Genomic DNA, 19,254 nt, shown 5'->3' on the forward strand with positions numbered 1-19,254 from the left:
CCCCCTGGCTCCGCCCCTGCCAAGAAGAAAGCAAAAATATATTTTCACTAAGGAAAATGACAAAAATAGTAACGCACAGTAACTTGGATAAGTAACTTTAATCTGATTACTGGATTGGAAATAGTAACGCGTTAGATTACTCGTTACTGAAAAATGTGGTCAGATTAGAGTTACAGACCATCAGTGGTCTCAAAGCATCTCTACCAAATTCCAGCACCAAAAACCACTAATGAGCAAGCTGAGGGCAACAGTGGCAAGGAAAAATACCCAAAAATTAAAAGGAAGAAACCTTGACAAGGATCAGACTCAACAGGACCGCTATTGTCCTTGAGTGGCCTAGAGCAGGGTTTTTCAAACTTTTTTTCAAGTGACCCACATTTTGTCCATGATTTTTATGCGACACGGGCAACACAATGCATCTTACTCTCTCTATACAAGATGTAACATAAAGCCTCCAAAAGTGGGCGTTCATTTAATTATTATTATTTTCTGCAACCCATTTTTTTCAGCTCGCAACCCACCTAAGGGTCGCGACCCAGGGTTTACAAGCCCTGGCCTAGAGGATAACTACAGGATGACTTGGATGAAATAGAATTAGATTAAGGCCACAGTAGGTAGCGCTATCACCCTACAGCAAGAAGGCTGTGTCCAAGTGGGTTTCCTCCAGAAGCTCCGGTTTCCTTCCACAAGTTCAAAGACATGCAGTCAGACCAATTAGAGGTACAAAAAATTGTGTGTGTGTGTGTGTGCCCTGTGATGGACTGATGACCTGTCCAGGGAGTTTCCTGCCTTTAGCCCAATGAATCAGACCCACCGCTGCCCTGACTAGGATAAAGTGGAGGTAAAACAGACAATAAATGAATGGAGAAAATATTTATAACAAAAGTTATACAAGTGAAAATCATAAGAAATGCAATTTGATCAACTTTCAGTTTGGTACAAGATCCAAAGACTATTCCACAAAAATGCTTATTAATCAGTTTAATAGTAACAGTCAAACCAGCCCTATTTAAATGGGCACAAAAGGTTGCCAGCTATCATCAGTTATAATATTCATTTCATCCGTTCAGTCGCATCCGACTCTCGGTCACTTCATGGATCATTGTACTCCACGCCTTTCTGTCTTTCACCGCTTCTTTCAATTCTGCAATTGGCACAGTTATAATAACAAGGAATTAAAAACCCATGCCAAGCAATTGTTGCTGTATACATTTAGATTTGTGTATTGTGTAGATTTTTTCCAAACATTCAGTCTTAAAGAAGAACTGGAATTACAAAACTGTCATTACATAAATGCTCCCAACAAGTGTACGTAAGCTACTCATCTTAACAGAATAACATGTTGATTTACCTCGCAGTCAATACTACTCATGGTGGATGTGCTGTTAACATAAATCACATTAACACAACACTGATCTGGTTTAATATAGTTTAAAGTTGTTCATATTTTACAAAATGAGCTATTAAAACAGGATTGCATTGTGTATTTTTGTTTAAGCTTGTTGGATGTCTCATTTTAAAACTATGGGCATTAATATAGGCAAACAGAACAGCCTCTACTCTTGTGGAAAGGCTTTTCACACGATTCTGACGTGTGTCTGGGAGCATCTGTAGTTATTTAGTCAATGGAGCATTTGTGAGGTCAGGTGCTGATGTTGGACAAAAAAGCCTGACTTGTAATTAACGTTCCAGTTCATCCTTAAGTTGTTCAGTGTGGTTGAGAGTGGCATGGTGATAGCCACTGGAGGTCTGAAACATGAAACACAGCAACCCATGATTTTATGCACCTTTCTTTTGCATAGGACACAGTCAGTCAGGAAAGGAAGAGTGCAAAACATTCCCCAAAACACTGGCACAAATTTGAAAGCATACATTTAATACACCTGTTAAATTACTGAGTGAATGCAGACAAAGTCACAATCTAAATGGCTTAAGAAGGTAACAAAAGAGACATGACACCCATCAGTCCTGAAGAGCTGATACTATAAAAGAGGATTAGGAGAGCGAGCAGGCGGAGGTTATGAATTATATATAAATTCAATTTTCTCTCAAGGAAAATGCAGGACTGGAACCTGACTCAACCAAACCAGAAAAAATCTGGAGCAAAATGTAAAAAAAAAAAAAAAAAAAAAAAAAAAAAAAAAAAAAGACACATTTAAACATATTAAATACTTGAAAAAGCCTCACATCAAACATGAGCAAAAAGCCATTAATTCTCACCATTTATTAACGCCAAGTCTGCACACCAAGGCTACGAGCCACATCGCTGTGGGCCAAATCGGATCCCTGACACCCGAGCAGGTCTTATTTATTTAGCAAATTTATTTACTAAGGAGGTCAGAAATGAATTATTTGGTGAGGATTTGCCTGTGAGCTTTTTTTTTCTTTCCATGATTGCTTTGATTTGGTTCACCTCTTTCTTTTCCTAAAGGATTACTCTCTTCAGTTTTCTCCCAGCGGTGGTTTCCATCACTCTGGGAGACTTATGAGCTGCTTCCAGCTCCAAAACTCATTTAAAAAACGGCAGATTTTTCTGCTGCAGTCCTTCCTTCAGTACAGAAGAGGACGCCTTCCGACTGTAATTGAAGCTCTGTCTGCTTAGACATAAAGCTTAGTATGGTGACTAACAGACGAACACATGCACTCAGTCACTTTTTGCTTTATGGGCTGAGCCACGCGCTTGTTCCCTCTGCACTGTAAATTTGTACGTTCTGTCTGTCTGAACCTCAGCGAGACCTCAATGAAAAAAATGGCTTCTTGAAATGACAGCAGAACTTATAAGACATCAGTCAGAGTTGCTCAGTTCCTCAGGGTGAACCTGTTATTACTGAAAGGAGATGAAAAAAAGTGACACGCATGGACCGACATTACTTTGAGCTTTGAAGAAACTTCAGCTCAGTGGTCTGAGGTGACAGGGGTGGCCAAAACAGCATCTGACTTTGTCTGTATTGTTTGCACAGAGGGCAGTGGTGAAGTTGCTGTAGAAATGTGGATCTGACAGTGTCCCCTTGGTCTGTACATGACCATGGTAATTGCCCCCTTCCAAATGTTTTTTTATATTCATCAGAAAGACTTTAGAACATTACACAAATAATATAACACAACACATTTTGTAAAACATAATTTCATTAGTTTAAAAAACAAACCTAGTAATGATACACTGAAGAAGTACTGGAGATTATGGTGGAAGGTAGAAGACTAAAACAAATGGACACCTTATATTCACCACATACCACATGTTCTGACAAGTCTAACAAGTCAGAAAAGGCAATAGACAGGGCCATAATGTCAAAATGACAAGGATATAAGAAAAACAAGTCATGTAGCACCATGACTAAACTACAATTGCTAAAAAACTTGGTCTAGCCAGTGGCCATGTATGGATGTGCAGCCTGGACACTAAAGAAATGGAAGAAAGATTCATTTAGGATTTTGAGAACAAGTACATCAGAAACCTGCTGAAAATCTCATGGAGGAAGATAATCACCACTGAGCAAGTTAACAAAATGGCCAGAACAAAAAAGGAGCTACTGAACCATGTTAAGTCCACAAGTTACACTATGTAATGAGGCCCCCACATGACAACACTGAAGGCAGTGTTATAACAGAACTTGTAAAGGGATTTAGAAGACCAGAAAGATCAAGAATAGGCTGAATTGACATGTCAGGGGCTACAGGTGACTCGAGACCAAGGGCATTAAAAAAAACTATTGGAGAAACCAATCTAATCTGTGCAGCCAACCATCGCTTTAAGGGATGATGGGGTAGTGACGTGAGTAAACAATTCATAATCAAAAACTGTAATACTGGAACAAGTACTAACACCTATCATGCAAAACAACCTAAAATGCATTTCAATCACACATAAAGTATTTTAATAATAATAATAATAATATCAGCCCTGTGACAGATTCCTGATTTGCGCCCAGTAAAGCCAAATAAAACCAGACCCGCCACAACCCTGACCAGGAAAAAGAGGTAATTGAAAACTGAATAATTAATAATAATAATAATAATAATAACAGCCCTGTGACAGATTCCTGCTTTGCGCCCAGTAAAGCCAAATAAAATATAAAATATAAATAAAATATTTTTTGGTATTAAATAAATGAGTGTTTGTTGTTTCCATGTACAAAAATATAATAAGAATCTTAAAATGCATTTTAACACTTAACAAAACATGCAAAATTATATTATAATGATATTATAAGTGTAGCCCAAAGACATCATTTAGGGTCCTGAGCCTACTTTAAATCACAGGGTACAGGGTACAAGAGTACAAGGTGGGCTCCATCACAAGGCTTACCTACATTTAGGGGGGCAAAATAAAAATATGTTTTAAATATAAATAGGTATTTTAAGAGGTGGAAGTAACAAAAGTATTTGGAGGAATTCATCTGACATGGAGAAAACATGCCAAACTTCTTAGAGTAAGAAACAAAAGGCTTTTTTTTCTCAGAAAAAAAAAAGTGAAAACGTTTGGAATCACGCTTTTAACACGCTTGATTATATCTGACTGATAACTTGAGAGAACATTTCATACTTTTTCCTCCCAGTTGCTGTTCACGCCTCTAACACACAGTCACATTTCTTCTAATTTCACTCGATCTGCTTTAATTTTGTTTATTAGTGAAAAACTTTCTGTCGTGTTGCCTGAGCCAAGTAGAATCTGCAGTTACATCACACAGTATTAGATAGGAAACACAATGCTGATGGAGAGCATGTACAGACGCTGCGTTCGCTGCTCCATTAATATGCAGTGTGTCGAATTTCCTCCAGTCTTCCCTCTGCATTGAATCAGCACAACTGAATTACTGTCTCCCATGTGGAACAACATGAATATTCAACAACAAGAGCATGGTGAAAAACCACTCCAGGCCTTATCCAATCATAAACAAGCACTTAAGGACGTGGACAAAGGACACAACCAGCAAAGTGTACAATATCTTTACTTATCAGGGTTATTAGAGTTCACAAAAACTTTAAAAACTTTAAACTGTTATTTAGCAAACTGAATATTATTAGTTCATCTTCAGCATGGGGCAGCAGTGAAATACACTGGGATCTGGGGATGACGGGTTAGAACTCAGTGATGATATTGGCTGTCCAGGCATCTGCATGGACATTATTGGCTAATGTTCATGGGGGAAGATGGGCGAACCAGCCTAGCCATTTGGGGGCACACTCAGGTCTGGATAGAAACAGTAGGGTTGCATCAGGAAGGGCATCCGGCGTAAAAACTGTCAAGTCTGGTGTGAGGACCAGATTCACTGTGGTGACCCCTGAATACAAGAGCAGCCAGAAAAAAAATCATCTTCAGAAAGCAATCACCTGATCAGGGTTGTGGTGGGTTTGAAGCCTGTCCTGAAAACAATACACAGACAGTGAGCTTTCACCCTTTACATAGCACCAATCCTTTACAGGTCAGCGTACTCTCACACATTTATTCAGTGTGACTTAGGCATAGTACTTGGAGGAGGAGGTATACCAGAATACTTGGTGAAACCCTCACAGACATAGGGAGAATAAACTAAACTTCTCACAAACACAAACCCTGGTGCTGTGTGGGGTGAACAGTATGCAGGGCAAACTTACATATTAACAGTAACAGAGGCAAATAATTGAACCTGTGTTCAGGATTATGTAAAGGTGCGGCACCAAACCTACCTGCTGCATCGCCATGCCAGCCACATGTGCCTCATGCCACCATATATATAAACCCGATACAAGCAGATACACTGATAGACCAAAACATTAGGACCATCCACCCTAAAATGCTGTCAAAATAGCTCTGACCTCCCAAGACATAGACTCCACAAGTCATCTGATGGAGTCCTTTGTTATCTGGTAACAGGACCTAACCTATTTTTGTGTCTTTATTGTATTATACTTTACCGCATTGTAAAGCACTTTGTGGCTTGGTCCTAGAAAAGCGCTATATAAATAAACTTTACTTACTTACTTACTTACAGGTCCATCTACTCCTAGACATTGTGAGGTGGATAGTCCCACAGTGCATCCTGGTACCATCTCCTCAGTCTGTAAACTTCATGTGAAAAAGAATCTGACCAGTCAAGTCCAGTCAACCGTGTGCCATTGCTCTGATGTCCAGTTCTGATGCCTGCGTACCTATTGTAGGTGCTTTCCATAGTGGACAGAAGTTTGACTGGCCTGCAACTACACATGACCAAATACACCAAAGGGTTTGATGAACCATGTGTTGTGACACATTTACATCATCAAAAGTATTTAAATGATTTAAAAGTTAAGCCACATTAGCTCATTTGTTGGTCCGTACAGGACAGTGCAGCCTTTATGTCCTCTGGCATCAGTTAGCATTTCGGAGGTTTGTGGCTTGTCCCTCCTGTCAGTAGGTTCTCACCATGGATACCTGTGAGCACGCCTTGTTGTTTTGGAGATACTAAACCAGTCATCTGGCCATAATTAATGTCACTCAGGTTTTATTCTGCTCATATCTGCAGCATTCAATATGAGCACTACACGTAACTACCATCAGCCCAACAACTAATATTCCTGTGTGTCCCAAGATAGGCATGGACTTTTTGGGTCCTAATGTTTTGGCTCATCAGTGACCATGGTCCTAAATTTTTGGCCCTGCCTTTATAAAAGCAGATATTTTCTCATTTCTCTTCCAAAATGTATAATTATATTTGATCTAGTGAAGAATCATTTGACAGATCTTTAAGAGTAAAACTAAAATCTCAGCATTATATGACAGCTGAAGGAAAAAAAAAGTCTAGTGAGAAGTATGTAGTGTGATGGTGTTTGAGGTGTATATTCTCTGTACCAGAAGAAAAAAGAGTGACAGCTCATCTGATTGGGCACAGCAGTAGGCATCATGTCGTGCCACTTCATATTGGCATTGAAGCCTTCTCTTAATCGTTTTCTTAGCATTTACACACACAGGCAGCAACATACGTTCAAATCAACCATTAATCACCAATGTGTCAACGCAACACTTCTCCTCCAAATGCCAAATGGTCTATGATGTATTGAGCAGAGTCCTTCACAAAAGCACTTGTTAACAATGCCTGGACAGCACTTAATTTGTCATTATTAGAATGCTACAGAGATGATTGGTCTCCTTTCACTCCTGTAAAAGACATTAACATAATAGTGCCATGTACATTCACAACACTGACCAAAATGACTTTATCTACTTCACTTATGAGGGCCGTAGCCATAAATTGAACATTGGGTGGGGGACCATTCTAAAACATGCCTGCCATATTAACAATTGATAGGAACATAGACGAACACTAACATTAACCAAAACTAGTGAGTGGAATATGTTTATTTATTATTTTTTACATTAGTATATTGGGGTGATATTTTGACCATAGGGGGCGTGTTGCCCCAACATATACACTGAACAGCCATAACATTATGACCACCTCCTTGTTTCTACCCTTCATTTTATCAGCTCCACTCACGATACAGAAGCACTTTGAACAACACACACTAACACACCACCACCATGTCATTGTCACTGCAGTGCAGAGAATCATCCACCACCTAAATAATACCTACTCTGTGGTGGTTAAAAAGGCTAAAAAGGTATGTAGAGAAATAGATGGACTACAGTCAGTAATTGCACATCTACAAAGTGCTTCTATATGGTCAGTGGAGCTGATAAAATGGACAGTGAGTGTAGAAACAAGGAGGTGGTTTTAATGTTATGGCTGATCAGTGTATATACAGTATGTATGTATGTATGTATGTATGTATATGTATGTATGTATGTATATACATATATATATATATAAATATATATATATTTTTCCCTATTTTACTCCCAATCTAGTCATATCCAATTACCCAATTACATTACGCTTCCTCTCTACTGATGCTGATCCCCACTGCTGATTGAGGAAAGCGAGACTATCACACGCCCCCTCCGACACGTGCGCAGTAGCCGACTGCATCTTTTCACCTGCACAAGGCGAGTTCATATGTGGATCAGCTTTGTGTACGGAGAGCCACGCCCTGTCACATTATTCCTTAACTCTGTGCAGGCACCCTCAAGTTATGCTATAATATATACTTTTCTATCAAAATAATCTATATATACATAGTTTTATGGTTTTTAGTTTTCAGGTGTTGCATACTCACAAATATCAATTTTACCATAGCACATGTAGAGCTGTAGCCATGCTAACCTAAGAGCCGGGTATAACAGCACAAACTATGATAAAGAGGGCTTGATTGAATTGAGCCTGTTATAGCCACAAGTGGGGGCAAACTTTTATGGTATACATAATGTGATACATTTAATTAAATTATTTGTCAATGTGCCCTTAATGCAGAAAAAGCAAAGAAGTCGGACTACAAAAATTGGAATTTTATTAGCGTATGTTATTTTTTCAACAATACTGACTAAATAAATGCAGCTGTGTGTGTCCTCTTGTGTCTGGTTGCTCTGGTGGTGGTCATGTTTATGAGATTTATTTGGATTTGGTCACAGTGAATTAAAAAGCTTGTTTTTGTGAAGCCCTTGCCTAATTGACTAAACATATCAGTTTTTTTTTCCTTTGGCTGCTCCTGAAAATACATAAATAGGTCTCGGCACAGAGGATCTGGTCTGGGTACCAGCCTTGGCACAGTTTTTACCCCGGCTACCCTTCCTGAAGCAATCCCCTTTATTTTATACATGTTCAGGACTGGCACACAGATAAGTGCAAGTTATAATTGCTATGCTGTTTTGCCCCTCCAAGCACCCCCCCCCCCCCCCCCCCCATTGGTCAGAGGATGCAACAAACACAACATACACACTAGTAGTGATCTTACCTCCCCAGGACAGAGCTTCCTGTCAGCTGTATTGCACCATCTTGAGCTTTACGGTTCACATTTCCTGCAGGGGGCCCCATTCCTGGACCAGCAGACTGAGGCATGCTGGGAGAAGTGGGAGCCATGCTGTTCCCACCACCCGTGTAGACTCGACCACCAGCTCCTTGAAGGCGTCCCATGGACACTGACTGCCCCGGTCCCTGCCCATGTACAGGGCTGCTAATGTTTATGGCTAAGCTGTTGTTCATTCCAGGCCCCAAACCACTGCAGTTAGTGCTGTTCATCACTCCGTAGGCAGGAAGTCTCGAGTAGTTACCTGAGAAAAAAAGAATCACTGTGTTAATACAGTGACAGAAGTAAAACTCCTGACATATTTTTATAAAAGACAAAATTCCACAAACAGCAAAACATCAGTACAATCAGTTAAGCATGCGTGCCCTCGATAAATAAAAGCTCTATAAACACTCGTTTAAAATGGAAACACTCTGCATCGTTTTAAGCTAATGACTGAAATCAGCAGTACTCCCTGCTGTACATTCGCTTATAATTTCAGTACAACATTAAACTGTTTTAATTATTTGTACCCCTTATTTACTCATATTAAACTCTTATCCATTAGGTAGGTCTTTACTATCTTCCTACAGCCACCAGTCTCAGAGGGTAAGGGCTAACCCTGGCACAAGACTACAGGGGAAAATAAAAAGAACAGTTGACAAAGCATATGTGCCGGAACGTGAGAGGAATTAGCACGCAATAAAGCCGTCAGAAAAACAAAACAAAACAGCATGAGTCAGTTAATGTGCCGAGTTTAATGAGTACTGAGCTGAAAGTAGAAAAAACAACCGTGGTTTAAAAAAAAAAAAAGTCAATTTTTAATTAATCATAGTCGCCCTGATGTACTGACTTCATCAGTTTGTGCGTTTGTGCAAAACACACATCAGATCATCATTCAATCATTCCTTATTTTTTTATTCATTAATTCATTCATTCTTTCGTTCATTCATCGTTCGTTTGTTTATTCATTTATTCATTCTTTCTTTTATTCATCTATTTATTCATTAATTCATTCATTTATTCATTCATTCATTCTTTCTTTCTTTCATTTATTTATTCATTCATTCTTTCTTTCATTTATTTATTCATTCTTTCCTTCATTCATTTATTCATTTTTCCATTAATTAATGTATCCATCCATCCATTCATTCTTTTATTTATTTATTTATTTATTTATTTATTTATTTATTTATTTATTTATTTATTTATTTTTTATTTTTTTTTATTTTTATTCTTTCATTAACTAATGTATTCATAAATATTCATATTTTTTCCCATTTATTTATTAATTAAATTCATTTATTCTTTCTTTTATTCATTTATTTATTCATTCATTCAATTATTCTTTCATTTATATATGTATTCATTTTATTGATTTATTCTTTCATTTATTTATTAATGTATTTATTCACTCATTCTTTCATTAATTAATATATTCATAAATATTCATTTTTTCATTTATTTATTAATTAATTATTTATTAAATAATTTCATTTTTATTAATGATTTCTTTCATTAATTTATTCATTCATTCATTTTTTCATTTCATGTAGCAACATTGTACATTTACTCAGTTACATTTACTTAAGCTACTTGTAGGAGTGTTTTCCAATTCTGGTACTTCATAAGTAGAAGTAGATTCATGGAAAATCAGTTTGTACCTTTACTGTATTATATTTGGCTTTGTGCCTTACATCATACTTATACACTGGCTGAATATTGCATATTGTTTTTTTGCACTTGTTGTGCACAATAGTCTGAAAATTCCTGACAAATTCTATAATGAGCTCTTACAATATGTAGTGAAGAGTAAGACATTTATGATTCTGCATGTGTGTTTAAATCCTGAGTGCATTTGTATAAGGTGGTAGTTTATTGTTAGTTATTAAACATATATGAAACATTATAACCATAAAAAATAGAAGGTTAAATCAAAACAAATTATATCCCATTTTTGACAAATTTCTTAGGTTATAGCTCCTCTGAACATATATCCTATACCTCCCTACAATCTGAGACACAATAAAGAGTGTTTGGATTCAATAATATTGCAGTGCTGTCATTACTTCTGATTAGTTATTAAAAAAAATCTGGATAGGTTGATTCTGAGCAACATATGAGCTACAGTCAGTAACTGTATACCTGCAACTATATGGTAGGTCTTCTTCTCTTGGTAAGTCCTTTCTTGCTTCCTACCTTATCTGACCTTCATAAAGTTTGGAAGGTTGTTCAACAGAACGTAAAACAAAGGCTCACTGAGCTCAAGCCAGACGCAACCAAAACTGAAGTGACTGTCACAAAAAATAAATTGATGATAGTCCTGCCCTTGAGAAATCACTTATATCAAAGACCAATATATGGGGACACAACCTCATGTAAGGTGCACAATCCTTGGAGCCCATAGAAATAAAGAGTAGAACAATCTGATGAGTCATTCTTCATTCTTTTACCAATATCTGGTTGTTGATGTTAGAAGAAAGTTAAGGATACTTTCAGCCTTTAGTCTCCATTACTGTTAAACATGATGGATCCAGAGGATGAACAGTCACCCTGTATATGTTGTAAGATCTGATGATTGCGCTGAATGTTAAAATATGGATAAAGTTAATAAAGTGGTAACAGTAATAAAGAGCCAGTTTACAGGACCAGACACTCCAGTGGGAGACACTGTCTGGTCAAGATGTTCTCATATTCAATCATATTTAACCCTTTCAGACCCAAATTATGTTCACCTGAATGTTCTTGTCTGTCTGTCTGTCTGTCTGTAACACACTTCAACTTTAACTGTAACACGTTTTAAACTCAAGGCCCACGGACCAAATCCGGCCCACCACGTCGTTTTATGTGGCTCATGAGAGCTTAAAAGACGTATGATTGTCTTTAAATACACTGTAAAATCGTACATAAACTGCATCTCCCATAATGCATTACGATTTTGTGACCCGCAAAGTGACCACATCCCGCCACTAGATGGCAGTGTTTCCACATCAGCGTTTAACTGAGGCGGTTTTCCAACAAGTGACGTTGAGAAATATTTACAAATAATCCCAAAATATACAAGAAGAGAAAACTGAAGCAGAAGGAGGAAATTTTATAAAAGATGGTAAAGTGAAAACAAGTTCGTACTTCTCTTGTGTTATGAGGTCGTGTCTGTGGTAAAGGAATACAATATAAATGTAGATATACATCATAAATATACAGTATAAATTATGCACCACCATAATGCAGATGTGGCCCTAGGAAAATGAGTTTGACACCCCTCAAATATATTATTTTTGTTATTTTTTTAAATTGTCCATTGTAGTGGACGGTCAGCTGTAAAGCAGTAGTGCTAAAAATGTTTTTTTATTTAAAACAAACCTTTTTGGAACATAAACCTGGAGTATAAACTAAACGTGCTATGTATGATTAAGTTTTATGAATGTGATCTTAGTACTGATAAATGCAATTACATTGAAATGTGTGTGTTTTCTCTTGTGCAAAGAAAAAACTAATGTATGAAATGTTGAAAGACTTCTGAAATGTTTTAGAAAGCTCAATAGTCCCTCAATAACATGGTTACTGATGATGAATAAATGAATGACTAAATAAATAAATCTCTTTTAATACAGATGTGTTAACAGCTCTAGCAAGCAAAGGTTATACTTTAGTTCTGATTGAGGTGTCTAAATAGACCCGCCGTCCTTCTCTCCTCTATAATCTGTGACATATAAAGCCTTGACATGAATAAAAAAAAGGATGTTTTCTTTGGAAAGTAATATTTATTTAGATTTCTTTGTGGGTAGTTTAGTTAGAAAAGCAGAAAATATGTCTGGAAAAGGGAATCAAGTCTGCCTCTGTCCCTGCAGCTTTTTTCTTTCCTTTTTTTGCCCAGAATGAATCACAGTGAATAACCACGCTCAGTATGAAAACTCGCCTTGAATGATAGTAGGAATTTCAATATCAACAAAGTGTTCCAGTGAAAGCGAATTCAACACCGCGGTGAGGGAAATCCACCTGAGATTTATATGCTGTGTGAATGGAGGTGATAAAATACTGCTAGAATTACAGTGTATCACAAAAGTGAGTACACCCCTCACATTTCTGCAGATATTTAAGTATATCTTTTCATGGGACAACACTGACAAAATGACACTTTGATGCAATGAAAAGTAGTCTGTGTGCAGCTTATATAACAGTGTAAATTTATTCTTCCCTCAAAATAACTAAATATACAGCCATTAATGTCTAAACCACCGGCAACAAAAGTGAGTACACCCCTTATTGAAAGTTCCTGAAGTGTCAATATTTTGTGTGGCCACCATTATTTCCCAGAACTGCCTTAACTCTTCTGGGCATGGAGTTTACCAGAGCTTCACAGGTTGCCACTGGAATGCTTTTCCACTCCTCCATGACGACATCACGGAGCTGGCGGATATTCGAGACTTTGCGCTCCTCCACCTTCCGCTTGAGGATGCCCCAAAGATGTTCTATTGGGTTTAGGTCTGGAGACATGCTTGGCCAGTCCATCACCTTTACCCTCAGCCTCTTCAATAAAGCAGTGGTCGTCTTAGAGGTGTGTTTGGGGTCATTATCATGCTGGAACACTGCCCTGCGACCCAGTTTCCGGAGGGAGGGGATCATGCTCTGCTTCAGTATTTCACAGTACATATTGGAGTTCATGTGTCCCTCAATGAAATGTAACTCCCCAACACCTGCTGCACTCATGCAGCCCCAGACCATGGCATTCCCACCACCATGTTTGACTGTAGGCATGACACACTTATCTTTGTACTCCTCACCTGATTGCCGCCACACATGCTTGAGACCATCTGAACCAAACAAATTAATCTTGGTCTCATCAGACCATAGGACATGGTTCCAGTAATCCATGTCCTTTGTTGACATGTCTTCAGCAAACTGTTTGCGGGCTTTCTTGTGTAGAGACTTCAGAAGAGGCTTCCTTCTGGGGTGACAGCCATGCAGACCAATTTGATGTAGTGTGCGGCGTATGGTCTGAGCACTGACAGGCTGACCCCCCACCTTTTCAATCTCTGCAGCAATGCTGACAGCACTCCTGCGCCTATCTTTCAAAGACAGCAGTTGGATGTGACGCTGAGCACGTGCACTCAGCTTCTTTGGACGACCAACGCGAGGTCTGTTCTGAGTGGACCCTGCTCTTTTAAAACGCTGGATGATCTTGGCCATTGTGCTGCAGCTCAGTTTCAGGGTGTTGGCAATCTTCTTGTAGCCTTGGCCATCTTCATGTAGCGCAACAATTCGTCTTTTAAGATCCTCAGAGAGTTCTTTGCCATGAGGTGCCATGTTGGAACTTTCAGTGACCAGTATGAGAGAGTGTGAGAGCTGTATTACTAAATTGAACACACCTGCTCCCTATGCACACCTGAGACCTAGTAACACTAACAAATCACATGACATTTTGGAGGAAAAATGACAAGCAGTGCTCAATTTGGACATTTAGGGGTGTAGTCTCTTAGGGGTGTACTCACTTTTGTTGCCGGTGGTTTAGACATTAATGGCTGTATATTGAGTTATTTTGAGGGAAGAATAAATTTACACTGTTATATAAGCTGCACACAGACTACTTTTCACTGTGTCAAAGTGTCATTTTGTCAGTGTTGTCCCATGAAAAGATATACTTAAATATCTGCAGAAATGTGAGGGGTGTACTCACTTTTGTGATACACTGTACATGCTGAGAGATTGAGTCTCAAAATGTGAAAACCACTGAAAACCAGTTACGGACAAGCGGCGATTTTTCAAATCTGACTGAATGATGTAGTGGGATTTAAAGCTGAAATCTACCCAGATTTTCATGCTGTGCAGTCACACTAGGACTCTAAAAAGAGCTGAGGCTGATCTATCTGGCATGCTGCTTTGTAATTCTGTCAAACCCTTACTATTCTCTGTAATGAAAACTTGAAGTGCTGAGCCTCAGAGAGAACCACAGCTGACTGGCTGCCTTTACACTCGCTTGGCTAGTTTGGCCACTACTGACACTGTGTGCTTTGGCTGCACTTTTAACCTGATTTTGTAATGGGTCCATTTACTTCTCTGCTTAGCCTTTACACAGATATTCAACTTTACCATCATGTTAGTGTGTGAGTACTTAATGATTGTTTCACTTACACTATTGTTTTACAAAAGTCTGTCTTTATATTATAACTTTGGCTTCAGAATTTGCTCCACAGATTAAACAATGACACAAATCTATATAAACCAAACATTTATATTTCATTTTCATTATTACAACCACTTTAGGGTCACGGTTGGTCCGGTCTCCCTTGATACACTGGGCGTAAGGCAGGAATACAACCTAGACAGGGCAACAATCCATCGCAGGGCTCTGCCATAAGATCTAAGCCCTGTGTATATGTGTTTACTGCATTAAAGTTTGGTTTTTCATCCCACCAGGTTCCATTTACATCCCAAAAACACAAGTTGACTAGCTATATAAACCAGGTCTTCTGCTAACATTGACTTTGATGCCTTATTCAGTGTTGTGTGGGTAAAATGGAGAAAGATGAGAGACATTATAAAGGATTGTGTGTGTGTTTGTGTGTGTGTGTACCTTTCCCTTAACACCAGACATAAACTAAAACATATAAAAATCTGTTGCCTTTAATCATGCATTGTAGCTCTGGGATCAAACAGAGGTGTACAAATTATGGGAAGCTTGGAACACAGTGGGTGTGTTCAAAAACCTAGTGATCTCTCTACATCAGCGAACGGGATTTTACGTCATCCTACGCGTGCTCCTGAGAATAAGGCTGTTTGAAATCCTAGATGCCTTAATATGCTCAGTACTAAGATATCTTAAAATGTCAACGCTATTTTGACTCAAGAACAAGTGAGTATCCAATGCTGCCTTAGCGGTGAAGGCAATCCCAGCATTCAGTGCGGCACAACTTTTCTCACAGAAGAATAAAAATATGGCGGATGATGTGGAGAAATGAATGGAGTTATTTTCAAATGTAAATAAATGATCATTGATTTTTTATTTGTATAAACTTGCACAAGTGTTTTTATTTGCAAATTCAGGCTTGTCAGCGAATTCGGTTTTCGGTACACGGAGGGAGATGTTAATTGACATGCTAGCGCATTGTGCCACCCCATCCCATTGGTTTGAATGGCATAAGGCTAACTGTGTTAGCTTAGTTTGCGAAAACTGATGGAATCGCTGTCTAAGTAGCAAGGTCCAATAACCTGCCTTATAAGTCAATAAGTCAACTTATTAGAATCCTCTCTACTGAGGCAGCTGCCTATGTAGGCAGTAAGACAGCAAGGCAGCTCACTAGGTTTTTGAACACACCCTATATCACCGTATCAAGCTGATTGAAATGATTAAGAATATTTTGTGAGCTATAAAAGAAGCTTTGGGGTCTCAGTGTCCCGAAACAGAAAATGAGGGTTAAGAGATGTGAGTAAAAGTGTGATTAACTGTGATGGTCTTGTGGGGGCAGTGATAGCTCAGGGGTTAAGGCATTGGACTAGTAAACAGAAGGTTGCCGGTTCAAGCCCCACCACCACCAAGTTGCCACTGTTGGGTCCCTGAGCAAGGCCCTTAACCCTCAATTGCTCATCGTGTTCAGCTCATTGTATAAGTCGCTTTGGATAAAAGCATCTGCTGAAAATGTAAATGTCTTGTTTAGGGTGTTTTAACTTGTCTTTCCAGAATCAGATGTGAAGCCAAAACAACTGAAAAGCATAAGTTTACATTTACTGAATTTAATGTCAGTTCGCTTTGACAGAAAATCAGTCAACATCTCCTTATACTGGAATGTATGTAATGTTTCATGGAAATCCAAGGGTACAAATCTGGTGAAACCCTGTTAGAACAAAGGTTTTTTTTGTAAGGAGATGCTATATGTTAATGCTCAGCCTAAGTGCTTAGAAAATAGGTTCTTCTTTAATCGTCTTTTGAAGACAGTGAGAGACTCTGTTGTTTGAACAGACAGGGGAAGTTCTGAAACTTTTAAACTTCCTTTAGACGCCCTATTTTTTGCTCTTTGAAAAAGACTAATTTTCAGATCTGCTGGTGCTCGGCCGACAGCACTTTTTCAGAGGTGATAAGGGCAGTCTCTCAATCTCCTCCTCTGTCCCTTACAGCCACTGAGGAGCTCAGCTTTAACCCAGATAACTGAGCAGTTGTGTGGATTCATTCCAGCCATGATTCTATTCCTCTAAGTCGTCCTACCTCTGGTATTGGCTATTCCAGTGTTTTCTCAAGCAAAAAATGAATTGGAGTTTTTTATTAGTCTCAGGCTACTATCTTTAGATACAATCCATTATCTCCCCCAGTACTCCTCATTGTAAGGTATGGTATTCATAGTGGGCCGTAGGGAGAGAGAAATCGCCATGCCGTTACCAATTACAGGGAAATTCAAAGCATGGTCACACATTGAGTGGACGCTGTTCCTAAGCTGTATTTAATCCTCAGAGTACCGAAGGAGAAGAGGACTGTGACCGTGAATTAGAGACGCTGCCGTCTCAGCACTCTTTACTCACGCCAATTCACTCGTTCCAGTCAACAGAATCAAAAAGTTCAATATGGAAACTGCCAGAGAAATTAATGTTAAAGTGATTAAACTTAAAGTCTCAAAGTCTCACAATCAGCTGAAATGTAGTCATTTACATTCACCAGTGAAATTAAACTTTAAGAAGTATTTTATGCTAAGGGCTTAAAGAACAAAAACATATAAAATAGAACTTCAGCTGTTACTGACAGTGTGAGTCTTGGCTGCACTTTTACTCAATTTTAAGACAATTTTATGTCTACCTAGGTCACAAGATCTGCTTGTTCTTCCCAGAAATGTTCTCTGAGATCCTAAAAACATCAGTGTAGGTCTTGTCATTTTTTTCTCTTAAACTTTTAAAGTTTTAACATTTACAGTTGAGATTACATAATCACAATTAACTGTAAGCATTTATTTTTTTCATCAAATAGTCATTAAAAACTTGTTGACTGGACTTGTGAATTTATTATTAATTCTTAACATCAGTTTAGTTTATTGTCATATTTTAACCATCAAGTCAGCTCAGAAGCGCTACTGGAGTTTTTAAACACCTCACTGTCACTGCTGGACTGAGAATAGTCCACCAACCAAAAATATATCCAGCCAACAGCGCCTCATAGGCAGCGTCCTGTGACCAATGATGAAGGTCTAGAAGATGACCAACTCAAACAGCAGCAATAGATGAGCGATCGTCTCTGACTTTACATCTACAAGGTGGACCAACTAGGTAGGAGTGTCTAATAGAGTGGACAGTGAGTGGACACGGTATTTAAAAACTCCAGCAGCGCTGCTGTGTCTGATCCACTCATACCAGCACAACACACACTAACACACCACCACCATGTCATTGTCACTGCAGTGCTGAGAATCATCCACCACCTAAATAAAACCTGCTCTGTGGTGGTTCTGTGGGGGTCCTGACCATTGAAGAACAGGGTGAAAGCAGGCTAAAAAGGTATGTAGAGAAACAGACTGACTACAGTCAGTAATTGTAGAACTACAAAGTGCTTCTATATGGTAAGTGGAGCTGATAAAATGGACAGTGAGTGTAGAACAAGGAGGTGGTTTTAATGTTATGGCTGATCGGTGTATATTTTAAGGAAGGAGGGGGGTTGTTTGTGGCTTTTCCAGACTCTGCAAACAGGAAAATAAATAAGCAAACATGCGGAAGAGGCTAAATTAAACCGGTAAGCACTATTAGTTTTTCTACTTGCCTGTTAGAATGCATGTGTTTTTGTGGTATGGATGTGACAGGAACACAGAATGAAAGTTCAGAGTCTGTTTAGAAGCTTCAGCTAAAACACTTTCCCTTATTTAAATAACTACATAGGGCATGGAAGTTTAAAGCTTTAAAATGCAAAATTTGTGTAATAATAATAATAATCAATAGAAAAATCAAATAGAAAAATGTTTTGTTGTATTTCACAATTATATTTGAAACAGATTATCATAGAATACTGCAAGTAAAAAAATACCATGTAAAGCAATTCGAATTTTTTATAATTATCTATATTAATCTTTGGGAAATCTTACACATTTGCTGACTATATTTCGTGATAGAATTTTTACAGAGTGATGAGAACTGAATGGTACGCCAGCACTATTCGTAGCGCTTGTTATAGTCACACTTCTCGCTCAGGAGAAATCAGTCAGCACAGATCATGACCTCTGCTGCACAGCCCTGGAGAGAAGTCATACTTCTCCTACTTTTTCAGCACCTGACATCTCATTTCATCCTCTTTTCCTCTAGCTCATCACTTTTCTTTTTTGACTTACTGTCTCTGCTAGTCTCTATGTTTGGCCTACGGCCTGAGATTCTGTCCCAGCCTCCTCAGCAGCTTGCTCAGCAGGGAGTCTCTGGTGAAGTGCTCACTTG

The 19,254-nt window shown here is 38.6% G+C and overlaps 1 protein-coding gene across 1 annotated transcript in view; it reads right to left on the reverse strand.

The window, feature by feature from the left end:
- LOC134324986 (AT-rich interactive domain-containing protein 1B-like) overlaps positions 1 to 19,254 on the reverse strand; it is a 318,447-nt gene that overhangs the window by 37,989 nt on the left and 261,204 nt on the right. Inside the window, exon 8 of the mRNA XM_063006964.1 lies at positions 8,809 to 9,124. Within this exon, the coding sequence (XP_062863034.1) occupies positions 8,809 to 9,124 (316 nt within the window). The remainder of the gene's footprint in view (positions 1 to 8,808; positions 9,125 to 19,254) is intronic.

The sequence above is a fragment of the Trichomycterus rosablanca genome, chromosome 13 (assembly GCF_030014385.1).
Source record: "Trichomycterus rosablanca isolate fTriRos1 chromosome 13, fTriRos1.hap1, whole genome shotgun sequence".
Taxonomy (NCBI): domain Eukaryota; kingdom Metazoa; phylum Chordata; class Actinopteri; order Siluriformes; family Trichomycteridae; genus Trichomycterus; species Trichomycterus rosablanca.